Source organism: Phallusia mammillata, chromosome 2, assembly GCF_965637545.1.
Source record: "Phallusia mammillata chromosome 2, kaPhaMamm4.hap1.1, whole genome shotgun sequence".
Classification (NCBI taxonomy): Eukaryota; Metazoa; Chordata; class Ascidiacea; order Phlebobranchia; family Ascidiidae; genus Phallusia; species Phallusia mammillata.
The window spans coordinates 7,831,010-7,856,359 of record NC_137253.1 but is presented as its reverse complement, the minus strand read 5'-3'; the positions used below and the strand labels follow the sequence as shown (position 1 = coordinate 7,856,359).

General features: G+C 36.4%; 1 protein-coding gene across 5 annotated transcripts in view; it reads left to right on the top strand.

Annotated features, from left to right (window-relative positions):
- Nucleotides 1-25,350, top strand: part of LOC145212103 (uncharacterized) — a 73,920-nt gene that overhangs the window by 3,741 nt on the left and 44,829 nt on the right. For 4 of the 5 annotated variants that reach the window (XM_080080129.1, XM_080080128.1, XM_080080127.1 and 1 more), the window contains exons 10-64: nucleotides 422-521; nucleotides 589-724; nucleotides 1,079-1,208; nucleotides 1,363-1,476; nucleotides 1,548-1,639; nucleotides 1,775-1,916; nucleotides 2,291-2,568; nucleotides 2,758-2,913; nucleotides 3,145-3,317; nucleotides 3,904-4,048; nucleotides 4,406-4,566; nucleotides 5,122-5,246; nucleotides 5,490-5,636; nucleotides 5,774-5,806; nucleotides 5,916-6,491; nucleotides 6,743-6,885; nucleotides 7,675-7,782; nucleotides 8,196-8,367; nucleotides 8,666-8,765; nucleotides 9,111-9,249; nucleotides 9,732-9,858; nucleotides 10,200-10,310; nucleotides 10,548-10,639; nucleotides 10,888-11,029; nucleotides 11,359-11,612; nucleotides 11,940-12,092; nucleotides 12,429-12,598; nucleotides 12,659-12,803; nucleotides 13,133-13,293; nucleotides 13,781-13,905; nucleotides 14,112-14,258; nucleotides 14,549-14,563; nucleotides 14,706-14,732; nucleotides 14,809-14,951; nucleotides 15,363-15,511; nucleotides 16,037-16,181; nucleotides 16,846-17,047; nucleotides 17,671-17,820; nucleotides 18,203-18,365; nucleotides 18,700-19,151; nucleotides 19,345-19,479; nucleotides 19,790-19,909; nucleotides 20,221-20,343; nucleotides 20,486-20,608; nucleotides 20,778-20,900; nucleotides 21,026-21,145; nucleotides 21,552-21,725; nucleotides 21,981-22,097; nucleotides 22,358-22,558; nucleotides 22,662-22,787; nucleotides 23,178-23,303; nucleotides 23,564-23,719; nucleotides 24,045-24,170; nucleotides 24,539-24,652; nucleotides 24,984-25,106. In XM_080080129.1, the coding sequence (XP_079936255.1) occupies nucleotides 422-521; nucleotides 589-724; nucleotides 1,079-1,208; nucleotides 1,363-1,476; nucleotides 1,548-1,639; nucleotides 1,775-1,916; nucleotides 2,291-2,568; nucleotides 2,758-2,913; nucleotides 3,145-3,317; nucleotides 3,904-4,048; nucleotides 4,406-4,566; nucleotides 5,122-5,246; nucleotides 5,490-5,636; nucleotides 5,774-5,806; nucleotides 5,916-6,491; nucleotides 6,743-6,885; nucleotides 7,675-7,782; nucleotides 8,196-8,367; nucleotides 8,666-8,765; nucleotides 9,111-9,249; nucleotides 9,732-9,858; nucleotides 10,200-10,310; nucleotides 10,548-10,639; nucleotides 10,888-11,029; nucleotides 11,359-11,612; nucleotides 11,940-12,092; nucleotides 12,429-12,598; nucleotides 12,659-12,803; nucleotides 13,133-13,293; nucleotides 13,781-13,905; nucleotides 14,112-14,258; nucleotides 14,549-14,563; nucleotides 14,706-14,732; nucleotides 14,809-14,951; nucleotides 15,363-15,511; nucleotides 16,037-16,181; nucleotides 16,846-17,047; nucleotides 17,671-17,820; nucleotides 18,203-18,365; nucleotides 18,700-19,151; nucleotides 19,345-19,479; nucleotides 19,790-19,909; nucleotides 20,221-20,343; nucleotides 20,486-20,608; nucleotides 20,778-20,900; nucleotides 21,026-21,145; nucleotides 21,552-21,725; nucleotides 21,981-22,097; nucleotides 22,358-22,558; nucleotides 22,662-22,787; nucleotides 23,178-23,303; nucleotides 23,564-23,719; nucleotides 24,045-24,170; nucleotides 24,539-24,652; nucleotides 24,984-25,106 (8,250 nt within the window). The remainder of the gene's footprint in view (nucleotides 1-421; nucleotides 522-588; nucleotides 725-1,078; nucleotides 1,209-1,362; nucleotides 1,477-1,547; nucleotides 1,640-1,774; nucleotides 1,917-2,290; nucleotides 2,569-2,757; nucleotides 2,914-3,144; nucleotides 3,318-3,903; nucleotides 4,049-4,405; nucleotides 4,567-5,121; nucleotides 5,247-5,489; nucleotides 5,637-5,773; nucleotides 5,807-5,915; nucleotides 6,492-6,742; nucleotides 6,886-7,674; nucleotides 7,783-8,195; nucleotides 8,368-8,665; nucleotides 8,766-9,110; nucleotides 9,250-9,731; nucleotides 9,859-10,199; nucleotides 10,311-10,547; nucleotides 10,640-10,887; nucleotides 11,030-11,358; nucleotides 11,613-11,939; nucleotides 12,093-12,428; nucleotides 12,599-12,658; nucleotides 12,804-13,132; nucleotides 13,294-13,780; nucleotides 13,906-14,111; nucleotides 14,259-14,548; nucleotides 14,564-14,705; nucleotides 14,733-14,808; nucleotides 14,952-15,362; nucleotides 15,512-16,036; nucleotides 16,182-16,845; nucleotides 17,048-17,670; nucleotides 17,821-18,202; nucleotides 18,366-18,699; nucleotides 19,152-19,344; nucleotides 19,480-19,789; nucleotides 19,910-20,220; nucleotides 20,344-20,485; nucleotides 20,609-20,777; nucleotides 20,901-21,025; nucleotides 21,146-21,551; nucleotides 21,726-21,980; nucleotides 22,098-22,357; nucleotides 22,559-22,661; nucleotides 22,788-23,177; nucleotides 23,304-23,563; nucleotides 23,720-24,044; nucleotides 24,171-24,538; nucleotides 24,653-24,983; nucleotides 25,107-25,350) is intronic. The other variant, XM_080080126.1, reaches the window with a different exon arrangement.

Here is a 25,350-nt window from a genome sequence, read left to right as displayed (position 1 = left end):
AATCTGCCAAAATCAAAACTCATTGTATTTACCGAATTATTTGGAACTTATGTGTTGACTTATATTCTAATTAAATTTATTTATCCTGTGTTTATTTATGCATGACTGATTTTAATTCTAATGCTCGAATAATTTTGGTATTGAGGCAAATGGCTAAATATTTCTCAGCATGTTTAGTATAGTTGTTGTTAGGTTGACTTATGTGACTTGCATATGTGAAATGCGTTGCATATGTTCATTATTTTTGTTTCCTTACTACATGTTTATTAATTCTATTTGAATAAGTTAATAAAATAAGTTTACATATGGGTAATAATCTATTTTGGAACGCTGTATACGGATCTGTTTATTAGTTTAATGATAAAAATAACGGCTTTTTGCGTTTACTTAGGCCGTTATTTTCACCATTAATTTTTATCAGGTTTATGCGGTGACATGAACGGAATTGCTGATGACGACACAAAAGGTTTAAGCGAAACCGATTTCGGCAACTCATGGAAGACCACTGGAGGCGGTCCGGGGTAAATTCAAGTCCAAGGTTTTCACATCTCAAACTCCAAAACTTTAAACCTGTATTTACTTGTGCAGATGTAAAGATGGGCCCGTTCCCAAGACCTGTCCAAAAACCACTACCAGTTTTGATACAGGAGAATGCGATTGTGACGAAATAAAGAACTGTTTCAAACCGTGCCACGCTCTAGTTGACTCTGCACCTTACATGGCGGTAAAATATTTCATAGCCCTGTATAAGCTTCTTGGACTTGTATTTCTTTTTGGAACGTAGTTCTTTCTATTGTAAGATTTTGCATTGCATAATATTGTATCCAACAATGTGACTCCACTAGTACATTATTGGTTAAATGACACTATCAACGAGGTAAAATTAAACGAAAGCAGAATGTCGAAGATTAGCCTGTTTGTTTGAAATACTTTTGACAGTACAAAGTGGACTGCAATTTTCGGTTTATGTTAAAATTTGATCGGATTGGATTTGAGTTACTACAATTATGTAAACCCTTGGTCAGTTTGTAAACATTTTGAAATACTTACCAGTTGTGATGGTGTACCTTTTTTACAGGATTGCCAGTTTGATATGTGCGCATATCAGGGTCAGCAAGACGCTCTTCTTACCAATCTGGCCGCTTACGCCAGTCAGTGTCAAGCGAAGGGAGCGAAAATATGCGACTGGAGGAAGCTCTGCAATTTGTGTAAGATACATAAAAACTTTAGGTTTTTTCTCAATTGTGTTTTCCTGGAATTGATTTTTTTACTGTTTGATTGATTTTATTTTATTGACAAATGATTGACACTTTTTACCAAAAGTTTGACTGGCGTTTAACGTGTTAATTTTTTTTTACATAGACCCAGTTTGTCAGCCGAATTCCCACTACACAAGCTGCGTGAGTGAGTGTGAAAATACTTGCATCAACAAGAATGCTGCGGACACCTGCGTTAACGCATCGCCATGTGTCGAAGGTAAGTTTTTGTCATATGTCATATGCCATTCATTAATGACACAAGAACTGACACTTGCCTTTGTCACCCAGGGTGTCAGTGTGACAGCGGGTTTCTGAAATCAGGCGGCGAATGCGTAAAACTCTCCGACTGTGGATGTCTTTTGGATGGAAAATATTACAAGGTATGAAAGTTCAAGCAAGTGGGTTTCATTCATAATAGTGAACACTAGAAGCTATACTTACGCGTATTGTGTGCCCATGGACGTACATACTGTAGTTGTACTGAACTTTATCTAACACATAAACCTTTCATTTAGAGCGGTGCTTCGTTTTACAAGCCTGGTTGTACAGAGATCTGTGAATGTGTGGATGAACAGCTATTTTGTGAAGCAAGCAGTTGTGGAGTTGGAGAGGAATGTAAAGTGGACCAGTTTGGAAGTCTTGGATGCTTGCCAACAAGTAAGCACAAAGATAAATTGTAAAAACCTCGTTATATCACAAACATCAGCGTTAGATCAAAAATAAATTAAATAAGCTTACTTTAAACCCTTAAGAGCTTCATCTTATTAGCTTTACAACATTGGAAACTGTTTTAATTTTTTAATTTACAAGATTGCAAATGGGTAAATTTTCAAAGATGTAGTCTTTGTAATTTCAAGGCAATGTAGTTCCATTTTTCCGAATTCATACTAAAGTAGGCAACTGTTTTTTCATACTAAAGTAGGTGATTGTATTTATAAGTTAGTGCAAAGCTTTGTTGGATGCGTCTTGCAGAAACGTGTGTAGAAGTTTAAAGCACTTTTTCTAAGATCTACTTTTCCTCTTTTGTTCAGCATACGGCACGTGCAAAGTATGGAGCGAGTCATATTACTCATCGTTCGATCAAACTCCAACTAACGAACAGTTCGACTTCACCGGAACATGTCGCTACTGTTTTGCTGCCACTACCGCCTATGAGCAGTTTGACTCGAGGTGGTTTAAGGTCACAATTGATCACGTGGTTCAAGAGGCGGATTCCTATTCGCCGCGCACGGTCACGAGGTCAGCGGAGGTTGTGATTGGTGGAGAGGAACCCGTGCTTGTCAGTTTTTACTACGACGGACAAATTGAGGTATTTTTATATTTTTCGTCTATCAAACTTTTTGCTCCAAATTAGATTTGATGCAATTATTTGATCAAGGTTATAGAGCTTTTCTGGCAAATGTATTTTTTTGAAATTACATTTGCCAGAAGAACTCTATTAACTTGATATTATGCCTGGCAGCAATAGCCTATACAATTACTTGATGTTCTTGTTAAGGTAAATTACGAGCTCGTGACGTCATTCACGAGTCGCCAGTTTGACGTCAAGACAGAATCCGAATACGTAACCCTGGTGATGAAGTTGAACGGGGTCAAAGTTCAATACAGACGCGGAAAAGTGATGGTGATAGTTCCTGCAAGTTACAAGGGAAAGGTAAGTTTTAAAAAACAAGATTTTTTCTTTGTTTATAAAGTAATTATGTTGTAAATAGATGCTAAATATAATACCAACGACCTATTTAATGTTTAAAATCCACTTTTTGTATGAATATTCCAGCGGTTGCATTTTTAGCATTTTTTTATATATTTGTGATATTTTGACCAGTAAAGTGTTTTTTTTAACTTTGGCCAGTAGAAACAATTTTAACAAACCATTATTTCACAGATGGATTGCCTGTGCGGAAATTTTAACGGAGTAACTGGCGACGACTTGAAAGCTCTGGACGGCTCAGTTACGACTGATTCGAGTCTATTCGCGCCGACCTATCAGGAAGGTTCCTGTCTGAATTCAATCCCACAACCGAAAAACGATTGTCCATCAGGGAGTCGCGACCTCTAGTGAGTTAAAACTTGTGTATTGAAAAAGCGTAGCCCTAAATTAGGTCATTTAAAATTTCTAATTATTTGAAAGTTTATCAAATAAATTTTTCCACAATTTCAAATAAGCATTTATTTTTTTCCAATGCAGTAAACCTTGATGTAGTGCAAAATCAATTTAATTGAACAAATTTGTGACATTTTCATGTATTTAAGCAAGTGATCGAAATAGATCACAATTTAATTAATAGATAACAATTCAATTCAGCAAGTATCCAAGAAAAAACTGTTGAAATAAAGTGAAAAAATACATGTGGAAGTACATATGGTTCTGCCAACTTCATCTCTACTAATTTACTATTTAAAACAAAAAAAAACATTTGATTACTTAAGGGCTCACAATTTTCGTTTAGTAATTTCAATGATCCTTATTTACTAACGGTTCCGGGCCCTACGTCTCAGGTATTCTAACTATTGAATTATTTGATTATTTGGAAATTTAAAAACCTTTATTTGATAACAGGCCTATGTATATGTAATGCTTGTATGAATGAGTTGATGTTTTTGGCTTAACAATAGCGGGTAATGTTTGAATTTCTAAATCTAGTTCGGGTTCAAATTTCTGCGGAGTTTTAGCCGAGGCCGAGGGACCCATGGCCGGTTGTCATGATCACATTCACCCGAATATGGTCGTGGGAAACTGCGTGACTGACGTATGCGGAAGTGGAGGAGACACTACGTTGCTAGCAGAGGTCAGAAGTTTTGCACTTATAGGCCTTTGAGATTTGCAATCACTTTGTAGTTATTTGTAGAGTGTAATACAGTTTTGTTTTGTGCAGTGTTAAAAGGGTTTTGATCCAATTCTTAGGTGCATTGACGGTTCAAATTTTAAAATCTTTGAAGATTTTTTAGAAATTTAATTTAAATTATAAAATTTTGGCAGAAAACTTAAATTAACCTTAAATTGAAATTTATAAAGAATTTTTAGCGGCTAAATCATGTTTATGATAACTGAACTCAATTTAAACTTTTTTGTAAACACTACATCTTGTCTTAGACATTTTCGGTTGCAAGGTTTCATAACATAAAGTGTAAAATGCCTTCAACAGATTATTAAAGATTACGCTGATGAATGCCAGAAGGCCAAAAAACTCGAATGTGACTGGGTTGCAAAAACAAATGTAACCTTCACTTGCCCTCCAAACAGTCGCTTTGATGGTTGCGCCACCGCGTGTCCAGATACCTGTCAAAACCCGTATGCCTCTGACCAGTAAGTGTGAAATCTCTAAGTATTTTGCAGTGGTTCCTAACCGAACTTGAGGGGAGGAATTTACTTAACATTTTGGATTTGGTTGGTAAATAGACACTTGAGATCTGGAAATAAAACCTGTGAAGTTGAAAAAATGGCAAACTTCAAATGTTCTTTGTATGGTTTAGCATCTACTATGTAGTATATTTGGATGGAATAAAATTGATTTGAATTGTTTAGTGAGAAATTCGTCCATAAATGTTGGGAACCACCGGTGTATTGCTTTAATACACGAACTCTAATTGCATTAGTTCACCTTTACACAGTGCGTAAAGTTACTGGTTACGTCTGTAAAATACCACAATAATGGTACCAATTCATAAAAAGATTGGAATTGTTAACTAAAAGCTGAAAATATATTGTTTTTCTACGTTTATCAAATATACGATTTGTAGGCCTACAAATACTTACTAGTAACACCAAACTGGCCATGTTTTGCTGCTGTTAACTACCACGTTTATGAAACACAATATGTTTAAGGTGCTTAATGTGTTACATTTCAAATCCCAATTTTAGTTGCTCTGGTCTGCCTCATGTGGCTGGTTGTGCGTGTGAATTCGGTTTTCTGCGAGATGGCGACAGATGCATTCAACCGGAACTTTGCGGATGTTTGCTCGATGACGGAGCCTACGTCACTCAAGGTCCTCGAATCTCATAAAACTTAATTCTAATATTTATCGTTGTTTCTTACATGTATCAACTAATTGTTTTTCAAGTGACAAAAGACAATAGTTTTTGCAGATTTTTTTGCAATGATAAAATTTGTGTTGGAATTTTAAATTGGATTAAATAACAAACTGACATAATGTTCAGTTTTTTTTGTTTATTTATTCAACACAATGATAACTCTGTTAATATTGACAATCCTTACACTTGCGTTGTAGGTTTTACCAAGATCACCCACGGCTGCCACCAAAAGTGCAAATGTGTTGCTCCGAACCAGTACGAGTGCGAAGATGAACCCTGCAAAGACGGATTAATTTGTGAGGAACGAGAGAGCGGTCTCTCGCAGTGCGTCCCTGGTCCGGATTGTAAGTCCTCTTGTTCATCTGTCCGGCATTTGTTCTTGACAAACGGGTTGTGGTATTTTTTTCCGTAAATAGTTCTGTCGTGTATAAATGTAAAACACACAATTACAAGTGTATTTTTTTAAATGTTTGATTTACAGATTCGACAACAGTTGGACCCAGTTTGCAACAAGGTAAATAGATTTTGATGAAATTTTGTAAACAGCTACTATTTCTTTTCTCCTGTTTTAAGCTTATATAAACGCATTACAGTTCATTGACTGGCAAATATTTTTTATTCAGTTCAATGTAAAAACGCGATGATTGCCGACATTGTCTTCGTCATCGACACCAGCTCGTCTATCGGTGCGGCAAGATTCCCACTCGTCAAACAGTTCATCATTGACGTCATCGACAACTATGACGTCAGCGCAGCAGCGGTTCAGGTCGCCGTGGTGAGATATAGTCGAAAGGCTCAAATCCTCTGGGGCTTCGACGCATACGACTCGAAACTCAACCTTTTCAACGCTATAAGCAACATTCCCTACCCCGGCGGCGGCACTAACACTGGATTGGCTCTCGCCACCGTGTCACGTGACCTTATGGTCCAATCAGCGCAGTCGGGGAAGCGGCACGACGCGCCGGCGGTTGTGGTGCTAGTTGCAGACGGCCCGTCGCTTAATGATGTGAGCAATGCGGCCGCTTTGCTTCGCGAACACGCCACCGTGATGGCTGTTGGCGTTGGTGACGTCATAAAGGAGAGCGAACTCGTGGAGATCGCGTCAGAGCCGAGTGAGAAGTTCGCTCAGCTTGTGGATGATTTCGATGACTTGGAAGAGTTGGCGAGAACAGTTGCTGAAAATCTGTGCGACGCAACAGGTGAATATAGATTTAATTAAAAAAAAATGAAATCGATTAGAGTGTATAAACATGTTTTTTAGGTTACTAATATTACCACCCAAACTGCAGAAAACTCTTAAAAAAATTGTGGAAGGAAAATTGTTTCATGTTTTTTTGCATTTATTTGTCTCTGAATCCCAATTGTTCATACTGTTCCAGCACATGCGTCTAGGATGTAAACATTCATTGAGCATTGGAAGCATGATTTTTACTGAGTTTTGTATGTGCAGATGCGAACCAAAAAGCTGTGTGTGGATCAAAAGGAGACTTTCATTACCAAACGCTGGACGGAAGACAGATTGATTTCGTCGGTTCTTGCTCCTATCCTTTGCTCAAGGTCAACTGCAGTGACGTGGACAGTTTATCGGTCACGGTAAGTTGTTACGTAATAAACAGACTTCCGAAACAGTTCTAGGTTCTCGAAAGATTCCCATTTATCTTTTATATCAGCGTGGTCAAACTGCAGGCCCGCGGGCCAATTGTGGCCCGCGAGATAATTTTGTTGGGCCGCGAAAGACCAACGTTTTAATGACAACTATAAATTTTGTTTTCAATGTGTTAAAATGTGATAGTTAAACAACACAACATGCTGCAAAATATCCTATTGTGACGTATAACAAGGCATTGTTATGTAATAAAGGGTTCTGCGTCAACAAACCGCTCGGGCATTTTTGCGCCAGAGTAGAAACTGAATGTTTTTAACTTTTTTTTATTCATTTTTTATTTTTTTTAAACTGAATGTTTTTAACGGACGCTACTTGGTACATAACTATAAAAGATACGAAATAAAATTATCTATTGATTAAAAATGGTGTATAGTCACCCTAAGGTTTGTGCCAGAAAACAGTTTTACCTGCAAAATTTCAGACCTTGGCCCGCGGAGTAAGTTAACGACTTTTAATGACCCACAAAAAAAAAGTTGGGCCACACTGTTTTATATTGTAGAAAGTCATGTTTGTTACCAAATTAAAAACAGTTACACTCTTGTGTGATGCGACAAATGAATTATAATAGTCGATTTAGCCAAAAAATCTACCTCAATTGAGATGTTATTAGAGTATTAGCAATATTTATTACAGTTTTTTCTACAGTAGAAAAATGTATGTGAGGCTTTATGAGGTGTGCCTTGGGATGGACTGCATTTTACGTGTGTTTTTCTCAGATTATCAACGACCCTCACAATCATGTTTCACCTTACTACGTCGCAAGGGCGGTTGTTGAGGTTGGATCGTCGCTTACTATACAGATTAGGAGAGATGAAGAAGTTTTGGTAAGTTCCAGTTTTCTAGACTTCAACGCTCTTGTCTGTGTTGAGATAAGCTGTTTTTTTTGTAAAAACGTTTTTTGTAGACTTCTATCTCCTGTAAGCTATTTGTATTATGTTTGTAAAATAAGTGTTTATAAAATGTTTATAAAATCAAAAACAAAGATAAACAAGTCTTTTAGCTTGGGAAAAGATTGGAACTGTTACGAGATTTATGGGATTTTCAAATGATCATTTTTATTGTAAACACATTTCAATGCTAACATTGTTACAAGTTGCTATGCGAATATAGTTATGTAGTATGTAAACCGTATCATTAGCAATAGTTGACTAAATGCACTCGCTACGACTTTTCTGTTAGATTTGTTTTTCGTCAAATCACGTTGTAGGATCGTTAGAAGTTGCAATTTCGTTTTTAGGTCAACGAGGCTGTAGTGAGTCTTCCCTACGTTAGCAGTGACGGAAAAGTGCGAATCAGAAATTCTGGTTTGTCAGTGAAAATCACCCACAAGAACGGAGCGACATTGGAGTACGACGGAGTTTTCTTATTTCAAATCCATCTCCCCTCTCAGTACCATGGATGTACAGATGGTAAGTTGGACAATACATACATAAAATATGAACTAGTTACACACTGCATTGCAGGCAAAAGCTAGGGAATTTTTTAAGATGGTTAAGTGCCTATAATGCATAGCTATGGGATCTAATCCCTTCTTGGTCATTTGTGATTTTTCAAAACAAGAAAATTAATCAGCGTTTCTTTATTCAATTTTCAAGTGCAATTAAACAATTAAATAAAAATAATGTGGCTTGAAAATATGATTGTTATGAAATAAGTATAGGTGTCCACTGGTTTTTAGTTTAAGCTTTGATTCAATGTGTATGATAGGTTTGGTGGGAAATTTCAATGGTGACCCAAGTGATGATCTTGGTGGATTAACTGATGCAGAACGAGGAAAGGAACTTGCTTTGACTGGAAGTCCTTTAAAGTGAGTGAATTTTACAAGCAAAGTGAAAATAAACATTTTATCTGGGATTACACGTAAGCTAACAAATGTGATGAGGATCTAAGTACTATTAACAAGTAAACCATTGTTTAGCAGTTTTCCATCTTGTATTTGTTTCTCATTTTGTGTTGTTTTTATTTAAACTTTCATGTTTCTTATAGACAGCCCACTGTTAAGATTATACAGACACCAAAAAGATTATTAATTGCGCCTAAAACGTAATCTATCATCTCACATTTTCCAGAAGCTTAAAACTTAGTTCAATTCATATGTATTCTTTTTGTGTAAATTACTGTTACCTACAAGTTACGAATATTTTGGTCGCAGTTGTGTAACCGGTGAGCCACTGCCTCCATGCGACACTGACGGATTCACTGCCGGAATTTGTGGTTGTGACGTCATGAGTGATCCTAACTCGATTTTCGGTCCATGCCAGAAAATTATCGACCCAACATCTTATATTGGGGTAAGTTGTCAAATGATTAAGGCAAAATATTAATTGAGTTTCGATTCTATTTGAATAAGGTACGGACTTTTTTTACAAAATTATTCCTTGTTTCTATATTTTAATTAGACTATTCCCTTGCATTTGTAATACTATTTGAATAAGGTTACAGACTTTTTACAAAATTATTGCTCGTTTTTATTATTGTAAACTATTGCTTGGTATTTCTAACCTAATAATATTTGATTTTGCGCACAGTTTGGTATAAATCAACGCACATCGTTTCAATTTTACCTTTTTTTAAAATCTGACTTGATTGGTTCGTTACGTAAATACAGTTATATGTTTTATATTTCGTTGAAATGATTTTATGCGCATTTTTCAAGAATGTTTGTACCTAACACAAGCATATAGCAGTGGCAACCTAATTGCTAGCAGATTATTAGATTTTTTACCAACAAAAACAAATTATGCTTTAAAAGAGGTATACAATATATTTATAGGACTGTCGATTCGACGCTTGCATGAATCAGGGAAAGAACTACGCAATTGAAGGAAATCTTGCGTCATTTGCTAAAGCTTGTCAAGCCGAAGGATTTCAAATTGACTGGAACACTTATTGTAAAATCGGTAGGCATTTTTAAGTTTCGCGTTGCAGCTATACCAATGAAAGTTATGTTACTAATTTAGTATTGGTTGGAATTGATTCACAGGTCTTTTTTAACGTTATTTTTTAATCTTGTACTCAATACCATAGTGCAAGCATACTGTAACAAGTAAGAAAGTGTGTTTTAACGTTGTATAAAAATATAATTTGATAAACTTACTTGTACTTGAAATTGATTCTAGACAAATTAATTTTAGAAAAATAATTGTTTTTTTTTAATTATTGCATTGAAAATATATGTTTGCTGGACTTTTTCAATGTTCAATGTCTTAAAATTGTTTTTTTTTTTTTTTCATTTACCCAGTCGATAGCCGTTGTCCAGCGAATTCAAAATACAATTCCTGCACCAATGGATGCCCAAAGACATGTCTGGATCCCTTGGCTGACACCAAGTGTCCAGATGTGTGCGTTGAAGGTAACATTTGACATGAAAATTCTGTCAAAATTTTTGTTTCATATAGATGTACTATTCAACCATTTTCAGAGCTTTATTTTTTATGGGTTTTCCCTCCTTCAAAGCTTGCAATTTTTTTTTAAATTAATTAATACAAAGTTGCCAATTGTCTATCAAATATCTCTCATGTTATTAAACTTTCGGTAGAATATCCATCATTGGGCCTTGTGGTAAATTGACGTTCCTATTTTCCACTAGGTTGCGTGTGTGATGAAGGCTACTTACTGTCCGACAAGAAATGCGTTCTGGCATCAGAATGTGGGTGCGAATTGGAGGGAAAATATTACAAGGTGAAATAGCAATGTTAAAGTTTTTAGGACTAAATCACAGTTTTAGATAACGTACTATTCGAAAAAATTGGATCAAAGCAATCCGGTTGAACAGAAGAACGAATTATTTGATTTTGTGTCTCACATTTTTTCATAATTTACTCTTTTTATCGTCTGTGTACTAACTAGAGAACAGAGAAAGTTTTAACTAGAAGACGGCAAAATTTTAACTAGATACATTTTGCATATTAAAAAACTATTTTTTTAAGGCGGGTGAATCGTTCTTCACATCAGACTGCAGTGAAGTTTGCACGTGTGTGAACCAACAAGCCGAGTGCGTGGAAGCCGGTTGCGATGGCAACGAAACCTGTGCAGTGGATTTGGCGGGAAAACTTGGATGTCAACCGTTAGGTAGTTTAATTTCATTTTTCTGACACTCAATTTGCTTTCTATCGTTCTATAGATTGTAAACACATTGCAATATTTTTGTTTCTACGAAGCATTTTGTCGCTTTATAAGAATTTTGTCTTGCAAGATATGTCATTATCCTGATGAAGGCGTTTTGTATAGTACGTCGAAACGTCAATTGTTTATCATAAAACTGCTGGATGAGCAATACTCGGTTATACATTATGCCTGGCAGTAATAGCCTATTTCATTTTTATTTCTGTTGTATCGAATTTCAGACATTTTGGTCATAGCATCACTTGTCACAAATAACATAAAAATTCGTTTTTTAGAAATCGGAATCTGTTCCACAAACGATAACATAATGTTTAAAAACTTTGACGGGAACCAAACCGAGTTGCTGACGTCAGACTGCTCGTACGTCGTGTCGCGTGTCGCAAAGGCCTACAGACTCGGTCCACTCTGGTTTGACGTCACAGCTCGAGCATCAAGTGACACTTTCGGGGAGCCAATCATCGAGAGTGCACGAGTTTCGTTTAAGGGAGAAACGATTTATGTAGATTTGGGTCCAGGGTTGGTGGCCACAGTAAGTAATCCATACTGATCTGTTTATTTGCTCAAGTTTCTCATCACATCGGAATTAACACTTTATATTGCCTAACATCTTTCGAAAAAAGAAAAAAAATCGTTTAATCGCATATTCTGGTTTAATGCATTGCTTATGGGATATGCGATTAACCAAATTTGTATGAATAAGTTGTTGTTTAAAAAACCATTAATTCCTAATGAAATTTTGTACTCCCGGTTATCACGCCTGAGAAAAAAAAACTTGTTTCACTTTGTGGCGTCACTACACCATGACATCATAAACCATAGGAAACAAGGCTTACATTTACAATGTCTGTAATAACAGGTCAACAACTCTCAAGTGACGGAATATGAAAGTAAGGAGTTTACGATCTTTCCGCTAGATGGCGCTCTTCACCTGCGCACTCCTAATCAGTTGTTTATCTCATTTGACGGCAAAAATTTAAAATTGGAAGTCCGCAACAACTATAAAAACTTGGTACGTGATTTAAATTCGACTTTCAAACAATAGATTCAACCGTACCAAAATTATCAAATTAACACATCTTTGGTTTAAATGGGTTTACATGTATGCTCAGAAGGTATCACTTTTTCAGTCTGAATTTTTTGTTTTGTAAAGATAAAACATTCAACAAGCCTTAAATCTTTTTTATGTGTTCTTCCCCCTTTAAAGTTTGGTTCGGTAGGGTTTACACTTTACTTAACACGAAACTTTTTCTCTATCTTCAGTTGAATGGGAATACCATTTAACTTTGTAAAAAGTTTTCCCTAAATTTTATGCCAGTAAATATATCCAAATTATTATTGCGCTTAGTTGACTGGCATCTGCGGCAACTTCAACGGAATCACAGTCGACGACTTCATCACACAAAGTGGTGACGTCAATGATGACATCACGGCGTTTGTGGAGAGTTACAAAGTGGGGGAGTGTGGAACCACTTTGGCACCCCCGAAAAACGACTGTCCGAGCTTCATGTACGAAAGGTCTTTAACAGAACTTTGTGAGTTTCATGACTTTTGACCGGAAATTAATATTTGTGATAGTTCATACGGAGGGATTTGTGAAGCCATTCGTGACGAGGAAGGACCTTTCTCCGAATGCCACAAGAAGAAGGACCCACAAAGCTTCTACGGCTCTTGCATCTTCAAGTCTTGCTTTGCACAGTCAGGTCCAGAAGAGATGGAGAAGGTTGATGGAATAATTTTAAATTCAAATTTACGGTTTTTACCCTGTTTTGATGGGTTTTACGAGTTAGGAGCTATGTATGTTTTTCGCTTAAGCGTTAAAAAATGACATTGACTTGCCTAATTATGGCATCAAATAGATTTGGTAAATGATGGCTTTTCAGCCTGTTACTTCTAACAAACTGGAGTACTGTAGTCTGCCAATCCCCAACCTTTACGGCCAATGCCTCATCACCAGCTGTACTGATGCGACTTTAGAGGTCATATCAATATGCCCTGTCTGTAGATAATTATTCTAGGTTTGACTTGGTTTTAATGATTTTGGTTTGCCAGTCTTTGGAGACATACGCATCGGAATGCGACGATCTTGGGGTAAAGGTTTGCGCGTGGAGAGATGCAACTGGTTTGCTGAAGAAATGTCAACCGAACTCAACATCTAAACAATGTGCAAAGGCATGTCCGAACACATGTAGAAATCCAGATGCAGAAGAAAGGTGAGTCCTTTTTGTTGTAACAATATTACGTCTGTACGTGTTTAATTTCAATTCATGCAATACATAGTTGTTATTTCTAAAGTGCAGAACTCAATTGGTAAGTGGGAGAAACTAGGGCAAAGATAGTGTACTCCCGTACAACAAGAATTACCAACTTCTGAGGCGACTGTTGTGAAAGATAATAATCATCTGCCACTGACCCTGTGGTGCCCAAATTAGGGTCTATGGCCTCCTGGGAATGCATGGGATGGGTCAGAGGGTCCGTTAAGACAAAATAAGAAGGTTTTAGATATGCTTTATCTGGGGGTCTTTAACCTTACAAAGTTTGCATAATGGGTCCGATGGTATCAAAAGTTTGGAATCAATTCTACTGGGTTTTTTATATCTTACCTATGTGGCTATATATGGAGCAGTTAGATTATCGTCCCAGCAAAAACAGTGTTATTGAATGATATAAGTTACTGATAACTCAATTTCTCTTGTACAGCTGTGATTTACCGGTCACTGACCGCTGTGTGTGCAACGACGGATTCTTGTTAAATGACAACGAGGAATGTGTGAAAGAAGAATTATGCGGATGTAACTTGCCGAGCGGGTCTTACGTCGAAAGAGGTAGGTCGGGTAAACTGAATTTCAAACAGGTTTATTTTGTAGTCATGCTTTTATGTCGTAAATGTTAGCATAAGATTTAAAAGAAAATGAGTAATAAATGGCCGTTACTTCGATGCAAGTCAAAATTTTATTTTTACGTCCTAAATTTACTTTGAAATTGGCATTCTCTTTTATTAGGTTGCTTATGTTTGTCATTATTATTTCAGGCTACCGTTACTTGAACTCCGATTGTTCGATTGAGTGCGTATGTACGTTTGAAAGAGAATACCTCTGCACAAAGTCGTACTGCACAGCCGATGAGGTCTGCACTGAAATCACGGCGGGAAATTTTGAATGCGTCAATAAATCGTCACGTGAGTGATAAAATGCATCCCTCCTAATAACAGTATTGTGCATGTATTTTGAAAAAAAAAACTTACTTAATTTGTAAAATGCAAACTTAAAGTACATGTGTTTTAGCAAGAAAGTTTTTGTTTGTAAATACAAAACTGACACGTTTTTTGCACCACTTTTACCAAATTGAGTTAATATTTTTGAGGAAATTTCGAAATTTAACACTTTTATTTATTGTAAAGTCAACCTTTCTGCTGCAAATGAGTTTTGTGCTACTTTCTTTTTTTTAAAACTTGTTTTTTTATTGCAGCAACTTATCAACCCCGTGAGTATGCCGTTTTTTATTTTTACAATCTATACCCATGTCTGTAAAATATGTAAAATTTTGGTAAACAAAAGCATGTAATAAAATGACTTTTGTGCACACAAACTACACACAATTTTTAATTTTTCAATTATTATTTCAGAAACTACCACTACGGCTTATCAGCCAGGTAAGGATTAAAACAATTTGTGTAAACTTACTCCTTCTAATTTCTGACGAAAAAAAATCCTTACTTAACTTTTCAGCTATTTGTCCGATCAAGATGAGAATCGACATTGTCGTTGTCATGGACACTAGCGCCTCTATGACGTCAGAGGAATTCGAGAACGTGACGTATTTCTTGTCGGAGGTGGTCGGGCGGTTTGATATTGGGCATGAAGCAGTACAGGTAAGTTACAAATGTTTTAATCATTTTTTGTGGCTAACTTGACTTTGCCTAACATCAGTTGTGAACAATTAATTGATAACGCCTGTTACCTAACAAATACCATACGTAACAGGGATAAACTATGTGAGTCACAAACAATTTGTTTTCCAATTGGTCTTAAAAGATCTGTATACGCCGCGGCGAAAATGCCAAAAGGCATTAAACGAAGGAATTTGACGCTAAAATGTTCTTTGTGATTTCAAAGGCATCTTGCCCATTCTCATTGCAAATATTGTACTAGCTTAATTGTCATCTCTATTAATCCAATTTGTTTTGAAACGCTTGCTATTGACCAGACATCGTTTCTTTTGCTTAAGCCATAAACACTGCTTGATCAAGTTGAAATATGCATTACGATTATTTACATAACAGGTGGCGATGGTAGCCAACAATGGGTCAGCAATTACGTTGTGGAACTTCAAGGAACAGGAAGATAAAGGGGCGTTACTTGAAGCATTTACTACATTGGAACAAACCGTAGCAACTTCAAAGATCGATCAAACCCTTATCTATATCACCAAGTAAGTAAAAACTTAATGTTTCTGTAGTGCGTATTGAGTTAAAAAGTGATTAAGTGATTTTAGGAACCGTAGACTCGAAGAGTAGTTTTACAAAAAATCTGTTAGGGATAAATCTTGGTTAATTAATTCTGGTAATCATTTTCTGTTTTATTACCATTGTCACAACGAATCCGTCTTTCATTATATATATATCACAAATTGGGAATTCCTTATTTCCAGAATAAAATCAGCTGACAATCTTATAAAGAACAAATATGTGTGTCTATAAAGTGTCTGTGAAGTCTACTACAGTGTCTATAAAGTCTATTGGGGAGCTTGTATGTAGTAAATGCATTCTATATTCTTTTGAGTGTATTTATTATGTACAAACTACCTGGCACTTTTGACATTGATCAAGAATAACTTTTCAGTCTTAACAGTACGTAGAAGAAATCATGTTTCAGGAGAAGTACACATTACAAATGGGTATTTGTATATTTCCTTAGCCGTACATTATTTCCTCATGCATATTTTGTCTTTGTGTAGAAACGTCTTGTCCATCACCGAAGGTCGTCGTCTTGATGTTCCAGTAGCCTTCCTAATTTTAGCTGATGAAAACACGGTCGTCGAAAATCAAGCGCTCATTGAAAACTTGAAGCAACACGGAATAGTGATCGCTCTTGGTTTTAAGGTAAATGTTTAAATACTTTGATGTGAGTTGTATCAAATTGTTGCATAAACACACACATCCTTAATAGATTTGGAATGAATAAAACTGTACTATATTTAATCACAAACATTACTGCCAAGGTAGTGGTGTATATAGAATACATCGTTCAGACGTTTCAAAAATCTCTGTTGTCATCATCAGTGCATGTTTTTCAAAACATTGTCGAAACGTCTGAATGATGTATTCTATATACACCACTACCTTGGCAGTAATGTTTGTGATTAAACTACTTTTCAAGTCCGTGTTTACTGTTCCTATGTACTATATTGTTTTCCATGAAACAAGTCAACATCCACACAAAGTAGTTTCAACCAAAATTTGAATTTTCAAGTCTAGTATTTGTGTTACATAAGCACGTATTGAGAAGTGTAGTATCACACAGATAAAGACTCCGTTAACAATACGAAAGATTTATATATTGCAGAAGTTTTTTGTGATAGACTTATGTTTAAATATAAAACAAAATGTATAAGACACTACACTCTTTCGGAGAATTTGTGTTCTAAAATACCTGGGTTTTAAATTCTCAATCAGGCGTAGATTCAAGCTACTCCTATTTTTAAATATTCTGGAAATTTAATCGAAAAATTCGTTTGTAATTCCTAACCATTACTTTTTTTACCAGGGATCGAGCACTACAGTTTTGAAACAGTTTGCCTCCGATCCTATGGACAAAAACGCCGTGACCATTCAATCTTTATCCGACTTCTCAAGTGACGTCGACCCGCTGGTTGATCACGTGTGCAGCATGACTGTACCGCGTGATGTATGTCTCAGTAGCGCCGATTGTTCCTGTACACTTGATGATGGCACTGTGGTAGAACGAGGTCTGTATGCAATTTTTATAATGCCAGTGGTTGGTACCTAATGTGTTTGTGTTATTGGTATTTAACAGTTTCTGGATATAGAACACTAATGCTTGTGCGAACAAAACAGTAAGCAAGCTCTGTGTTTTGAAAAGCTGAGTACACCAGTTCAAACATTGCTTTAGAGCAGCGGTTCTCAAACTGGGGATCCGCGGTCCTTTTGGGGTCCGTGAGGCAATTTTTGGGGGGACCGCGAAGAGGTTGGAGTAATTCTATAATCTATTTTGGCGTCAGTTTGTACAACTAAATCGGTTTAAATCAAAGTAGAATTGAGAGTCGACTGTCTCTGTTGCTAAACAATAGCCTTTATTAAATGACAACTAAGAAAAATGCAATTGTTCGCGCACAATCGTAAAGTTTTTTGTGTTTTTGCGATGTCACAAGCTGTTTTGGAGCATTGTTTTGCGCAACTTTGCTTTTTCTGAAAATACATATTCAGGCTTTAGGACCGCAAGCCTTCGAACCAATGGCAAAGGGACCGTTTTGATAAAAATATGAAAAAGTGTGAGAACCACTGCTTTAGAGCTTTTGTACTTACTTTGTTATTGTTAAAAGAATTTCGCAACGATAACATATTTTTTCAGGTTACATTGAAATGACTGACAGTTGTACGCGCATGTGCATATGTGCTGCCCCCAGAGGGATGGTTTGCTCCCCCATGACGTGCCCTGGTGGGGAGGTTTGTGAGGACAACCGACTCCTCAACGTCCAGCATTGTTTTCCTGTCAACAACTGTAAGTATACTTTACAAACTTGCTTAGTTTTTTCAGTTGTAATCAACATGGTTCCGTTTAAAAGCTTGTTTTCGGTAACGTCTTTGGACTTGATTTGGATTTGATATAGTTTGATCTGTGAGTTATTGTATGTAGTAACATGTCAAACTAAAATATACAGTATAACAGTTTAGAAAAACACCAACTACCTGTTAGGATATACGATTGCCGCTAATAGCTTCAAAGTACATGATACAGACGAATCCTATCAATCGAATGAACCGTTTAATTGCATATATATAATAACATACGCCCAACAAATCTAGAAACGTGTATTTCAGTGTAATGTTGAAGTTATTTTGTTAAACTTATCAAGATAAACCTGTTTTTATTATATTTACAGTCAAATGTAAAGAAAACACGGTAGTTGATCTTTCCTTCGTCGTCGATTCGAGTTTGACAGTCCGGAAACAAAGCTTTCAAGAATTTCTTCATCTAACTTCTGACATTGTTCGGCGATTCGACATCGGTCCAGCGGCCGTGCAAGTTTCATTTACACGATACAGGTAAGTAAATTGACAATTACTTATAAGTAATGCTACGACCGCTTATTAGAATCTTTAAATTCAAATTTGTCTTACGTTATGGGTGTGGAAGGGTTATTTATGAAGTTTGTGAGTCTAGAAAGATTATTTACAAAGTGTGTTAGTACAGAAAGATTATTTACAAAGTTTGTGAGTGTAGAAAGAATGGCTAATACATTTGCAGTTTATTAGTAAGTACTTATTTTTGCCAGGTTGGTACTAACATTTGAATGGGAGCTTTCGATCAATTTGTAGTCTGTTTTTTAAGCTGGCCTAAATTTCAAGATAACAATCATTTTTAATTTGTTCGTTACAGCGAAACCGCCGACGTTGCGTTTTCATTTGGAGCCCAGAAGGATGAAACAAGTCTTCTTGAAGCGATCGCAAACATTGCAAGCTCAACTGGTCGTCGCCAAATCGGCCAGGCCCTCTCCACGGTTGCCACTAGCGTCCTAAGCGCCAAAGGCTCCCGGCGCCCTGGTGTGCCAGCGGTCACTGTAGTCATAGTAACTGGTCACGCCGACGACGAAGTGGCCCAAGCAGCCGACGCACTGAAACGTGAAAGTCACGTGATTGCCTTAGGGACGCGTCAGGCTGAGGAAGGTTTGCTGGACAGTCTAGCTTCTGCGCCTGAAGAGAAGTTCGTGTTTTTCGCCCCTGAGTTTTCGGGTCTGCATTCGTTGACTAGTGATATTGCTGACGTCATCTGCGAGGTTGGACTTGTGACTGATGAATGCAAGTTGGACAACGGTTATATAATGCTAGAAGGTAAAGTTTATGCGTGGTACTTTGATTTTTGTGGTGTACAATCAACATTTTTCGTTTGATAGTAAAATACATTTTTCTAAACTGTTTCTAATTCATTATGTTGAGAAAATAAAATTCAAATATTTAGATTTGTAAACTACAAAGTACTTTCAGTGAACTGGCGTTTTACCCACATAAATTTGATTTTTTTTAGGTTTCAAGCGTTGGAATTCGAACTGTTCCACCGAATGTAGTTGCGAAGGAATGAATCAATTTACTTGTGCTGATTCGAAAAACACTTGTGATGCTTGTGACTCAACCGCGGCTGGCTTCCACGTTTGCAAGACAAGTACGAACTTGAAACGATTTTTGTTTTATTAACAACTTTTATTGGTGTGGTTGAAACTCGTTAAAAAATCATTATTTTCAAAAAAAATTATTTCAATTTTACGGCAAGTGTGACAATAAAAATGAATCGAGCATTACAAACTTTTACCTTTTTTAAATTGTTTGTGTTTTTCCAATTTGGTTTAAAGAAAAGCTGGTCACAAAAAATTGACCTCAAAAACATTGATGGTAAAAAAACCTAAATTTGTAAATGTTTTTTTCTTTCTGTGTATTTTTTTTTCTGTGTATTGACTAAAATATTTTTTTTGCAGGTAACCTTACTGGATGTGAAAGCAGCCCATGCTCAAACGACGCACTATGTGCTGATATTGATGCAGGTTACGAATGCGTTTGTAAAGTTGGCTACGAGGGAAATGGAACAGTTTGTGAAGGTCAGTGTTAATTTAAAACTCGATATTATTTAGTCTTAAAATATTTGCAAAAATACTGAATTTTAGTGCCTCTAAGTTTTTTAATAAATTAGTTTTAATATTTTGTGTCGAATCTATGTTAGCAAAGCAGTTGCTGTAATATACCTAACAGGTTATAAACAAGTTCAGAAAGTTATCGAATCATATAGGCCTGTACGACAACCTTTTAAAACGCCTCTCTAGTAAACAATTACTGTTGGTTAAACGTTTAGCAGTAGGTTTAATTTTTAGTCTTATGTCACAAAGAGGAAAAACTTCCTTTTTTTACGCAGACGTTGACGAATGCGACGGTTACACGATTTTGTGTGACGTTAATGCTGATTGTAACAACACAGAAGGAAGTTACACATGTCAATGTAACGATGGTTACTATGGCGACGGCATACTATGTGCAGGTAAGAAAGCACGGTTGTATAGACTTCTGTGATTTTGACATAACTTGAAATGTAATAAATTGAAAAAAAAATATTGCGAAATTTCCATTGAAGACCAAGGCACAGGTATTTAGCACAAAATGTAACATTATTTGTGGTTTAGATTACAACGAATGTTCATTGGATGCGTTTGCTTGCGCTCCAACTGGAAAATGCACAAACACTCTGGGCAGTTTCATGTGCTCTTGCTATACCGGATTTACTGGAAATGGAACCCACTGCACTGGTACGGATAACAATATTTTACTACAATTTGAATTCACCACTCAAATGTTTTTGTGACATATTATGAACAGTTATTTACAAAACAGCACATTTGTATTGAAACTCATGCTTTTGGAATGGAAATAATTGAAACGAAACTTGACATTTTTTGTTGTTTTTAACTTTTTAAGACGTGGATGAATGTAATAACGGTTTGGACAACTGTGACGAGAATGCTGACTGCATAAATGAGGAAGGGTATTTCACATGCTCCTGTAAGTCCGGATATAGTGGCAACGGAACGAGCTGTACTGGTAAGGATTATTCTGTGTTAGATTGAGACAATTTTACATCACATACAACTGGTTGAGCTAATACCCAAAACACAAGCATTTAAAAAACAAAGAACAGTTTACCAGAAAATTAATTTATTTCACAGGTTTGGGTTTATTGGGTGAATGCGACTCTGATTCGTCATGGACCATGTGGTTTGATCGAAGTGATCCGGGATCGATTGGAGATTCTGAAACTCTTTCCCAACTTCGCCGAGTTTACTCAGGTAACTGTTACTTGAAATACCTTTTTTTATTAATCTCTATGTCCAAAATGTTATGTTATGGAACCAATTCAGTCTTAATGGAAAGGCTTATTATAAAACCATAAAAGATTATTTAAGTAAGCTTTTATTGGAAAACTGAAGGATACTATGCGTGCTCTGGTTTGACGTTTACAGCTGTAAAGCAGTAGTATAAGGTTAATGACTTACTATTAGATTAAACGTGGAGAATACTAAAAAAATACAAATTGTGAAAATCGTTTTTCGTAAAAGACTCACCAAGTGCCGTTGTTTTTAAAGCTGGTTATGTGCTCCATTTCATAACACTTTTTTTAAGTTTTGTTACACTCGGAAAGGGAACTAAACTTAAAACCTGATACTAATACAATTAAAATTATTTTGTCCACAGATGAACTATGTTCACAACCGGTGGCGCTGGAGGCTCGTACTACAGACGGAACTTCCTATACGGAGACAGGAAACGTTGTGAAAATAAGTATTACGGAAGGGATTGTTTGCACACAGAGCGAGCAACCAAAGGGTGTCCAATGTGCGGATTATGAAGTGCGGTTCTGCTGCTCAGGTGAGAATGGTTTACTGTAGTTCTTATTCAATATTCCTACTGATTTTTTGGCTCTGATAATAAAGTATTCTTCAATATTTTTCTTAGCTTTTTGGACACATTGAAAAAAGTTTAGAATATTGGGTGCTTAAGCATTACCGAATAGTTCACATTTATTGCCAAAGTTTTGCATATTCAATAAATTGACCATTTCTCTATGGAGCGATGCGTTGTTTTTCATCATGGTAACATTTTTAAACGTTCTTTTTTGCACAGGAATTCTTGGGACCTGTCCTTCAAACTTTACATGGAGTCCATGGATGACTACGTCGGAAATACTAGCGCCATCTGGTGACGTGGAACTCCTAGATGCTCTACGTCAGCTTTTCCCCAGTAAGAGATTATGAGTTTTGTCTTAAATATACGGCTTTCATTAGAATTTACTTTGGTGTCGTAAGTTCTCTCTAGAAACGGGTAACTTGATGCCTGAGGGGTACCTCAACTTGCTTTGGGCTAAATACAAAAAAATAATAATAGTATTTTGACTTTTAGTGTGTTCAGGAAATTTTGGGTTGATTTATCTTCAAATGCCAAGAGATATACGTGGGCTATTTAAACGTAGAGCATTTGAACATATATTTTACCCTCTGCAGACCAAAATCTCTGCCAATCACCGCCCGCTATTCGCGCACGTGACCTGGCCAGCAAGCGAGTCTTCACTCTTACCAATGACATCTTGGCCCTTCATCCTTCATACGGTCTTGTGTGCAGTGATGTAAAGCAGTTGGTGGGTCGATGTGAAAATTACGAACTCCAATTCTGTTGCCCTTACTCTGGATTTCCACCCAACGATGGTAAATACCACGAATATTCTTTGTTTAAATACCCGTTTAACTGAGTTTGTTTTCGAATTTCATTGCACCATATAATAACACGTTATTTTTTCACACTGTTTAGACCTGAATGAGTGCCAGACCAACGTAGATTCTTGTGCTGGTTTGGAATCGGTCTGTGTGAACACAGAGGGCAGCTTCGTATGTGAATGCAAGCAAGGCTACATTGGAAACGGTGTCGAATGCATAGGTTTGTTCATGAAATGTTATTTTATCAAAAGCAATTTATTATGTCGAAAAAGATATAAAATATGCAGACAGTGTTTCAACCTAGAAGGTATAAGAACAGCTTGTGATAAGACGTTGGCTCTTGGGCGTTGTGGATCACATTTTTTCAGTTATGCCAAATTGGGGCATTAAAAAGATTTGATGAGGCATGGGCCTTTAACTTGTTACACCCAACGATTTAGAGTGCCATAAAGTGGCTATACTAGCCCATTCGGCCAATGTCATGTCACCAGCTTCATTGATAAGACTTTCTAGGCCGAAACAGTCTGCACTGTCTACATCTTATTTGTCAATTAACAGCTTTATGCTTTTTCATTCAAATGTAATATCTGTTTTTCTTTGTATATTATAGAACTGAATGAGTGTGAGAATAACCCATACTTGTGTGCCCGCGACGCGTATTGCACAAACACTGATGGAAGTTTCCTTTGTCAATGTCACCCTGGGTTTACTGGGGATCCTTTCACTTTGTGCGAACGTAAGTAATTGTTGACTCTTTACTTAATTTTAATAATTAATGCTGTGTCTTTACTTGTTTTCTTATTACCAAATTAGATAATCGGCTAAGAATGTTTTTTAAATTATATGTTAATTCCCATCTTACAGAAGTAACTGAACCTAGTTTTATGTTTAGAACTGCTTTACAAAATAACCAGTTTTCCACTTATTGTATATTTTTCACAAAACTCAGGTATAAAGCTTTGTATGATTAAATTTTTACATGTATTCTTCACATAGCGATACCCACCTCCGCCACGCCCCTTACTTCCACGGGTGCACCAATCACATGCGACAAACGTTGCGCCTCCCAAGCTTCCTGTCAGCTGATTGGTGGAAAACAAGCTTGCGTGTGTAAACCGGGCTTCAACGGACCACCTGAGCTTAACTGTGCAGGTACAATGAAAAACCAAAACTTACAAATTTAATTTGTGTCCACAAGCTTACCTAAATCTTTAAACAGGTTGCCTAACCAGCTTTATGCAGCCAACCGTATCAATTGAGTTTGAAACCTTACAAACATTTGCTAAGATGCACTTTAACATTTAACTTTTGAAGTAAATTAATATTTTTTATTTTAAAAGTGAAAAAACTCTTGACAATTTTATACTGTAAACTACACTTAAAAGGAGGTATGTTTTAAGATATATTTCAGCATGTTTCTGCTATAATTGGTACACGTTTGAAAAAAAATCTTTTTTTTTGTTTTTTTTATTTTCAGATATTAATGAATGTGATTATGGAACTCACGGTTGTCTTAAATCTGAGGAATGTATCAACACTTTCGGAAGTTACAAGTGCCAATGCAGAACAGGATTCTCAATGGATACGAGGGATTACTGCGTCGGTAAGTTCACGAACAAAATGTAACCAGAGCCATACAATTGGTTCTTTAATACTAGGTGTTTGGATTTCTAATGTCGGCACTTTTAAACCAAATACATTTACATTGTTTTTCCGGTATTTAAATATCCAAAGTTTAGTTTCATATGTAAAAATCTAAAATTGAGACTTACAGCCTTAAAAGCTAAGCCGTACAATATCGTGTAGGTCTAGAGGTGCCATAGCTGGGCGTAAACCACTGTGGAATCGCCTTTTATTTCCTTATTACTTATCACAACAACACAAAAATATATTTTAAGTGGGAGGGTGTTCGATAGGGGATTTAGAGACAAAGAAAGTTTGTTCTTGTAATGTTTTTGTGGTGTCATTTAGTAATGGACGTGTGCAAAGACGCTTGTCACCGATTCGCGAATTGTTACCCATCAGGCGCCACGCCTCAGTGCACATGTAGAAGGGGATTTACCGGAGATGGGATGGAATGCGTTGGTAAGTCGGAATTCAATACAAAAAAAAAGTTTATGAAACTGTTTTTTTTTTTTCGTTAATCAAGTTGAGGCTTGTTTTGGATTTATATTACGCCGGTTTCGCTGTAAAATATTAACGTTATGGCCCGATTTTTATCACACTTTTTTAATCTTTTTTGCACAATATTGAGCATACTTTGATTGACGTGTTGCCCTTTCATGCATGTTCCAAGCTACAAACTCAAATTATCTGAATGTTACGTATTATATTCATCGGAAAAATGAATACCATGATATTCGTTTCGTATGTGTAAGTACTAATATTCTTTTTCACACGCTTTCGTGCGTTTCAGACATTGACGAATGCGCAGTGGGCACTGATATGTGTGACGCTACACAGACATGCGTTAACACACCCGGTAATCATGAATGCCCTTGTATGACTGGATACAAGTTGGAATATGGAAGTTGTACAGGTTAGTTTATGAAAAAAGTAAAGCTAGGCTCACAATATTACGGTTAAATTAAGGTTAAATTTAAGTAATGTTAGTTTTATCTCGCTAAAAAATTTTTTTACAAGCCTAATCAGAAACACTATTTCAACTAGTCCGGCTGTTTTTATTGCGCGTTTACAGCAAGAAAGGTTTTTGTACATACGTTCTGTTACTTAAGTTACGTTTTCTTAGCGTACTCGTCGCTGCGCAAAAATGATTGAAAAAG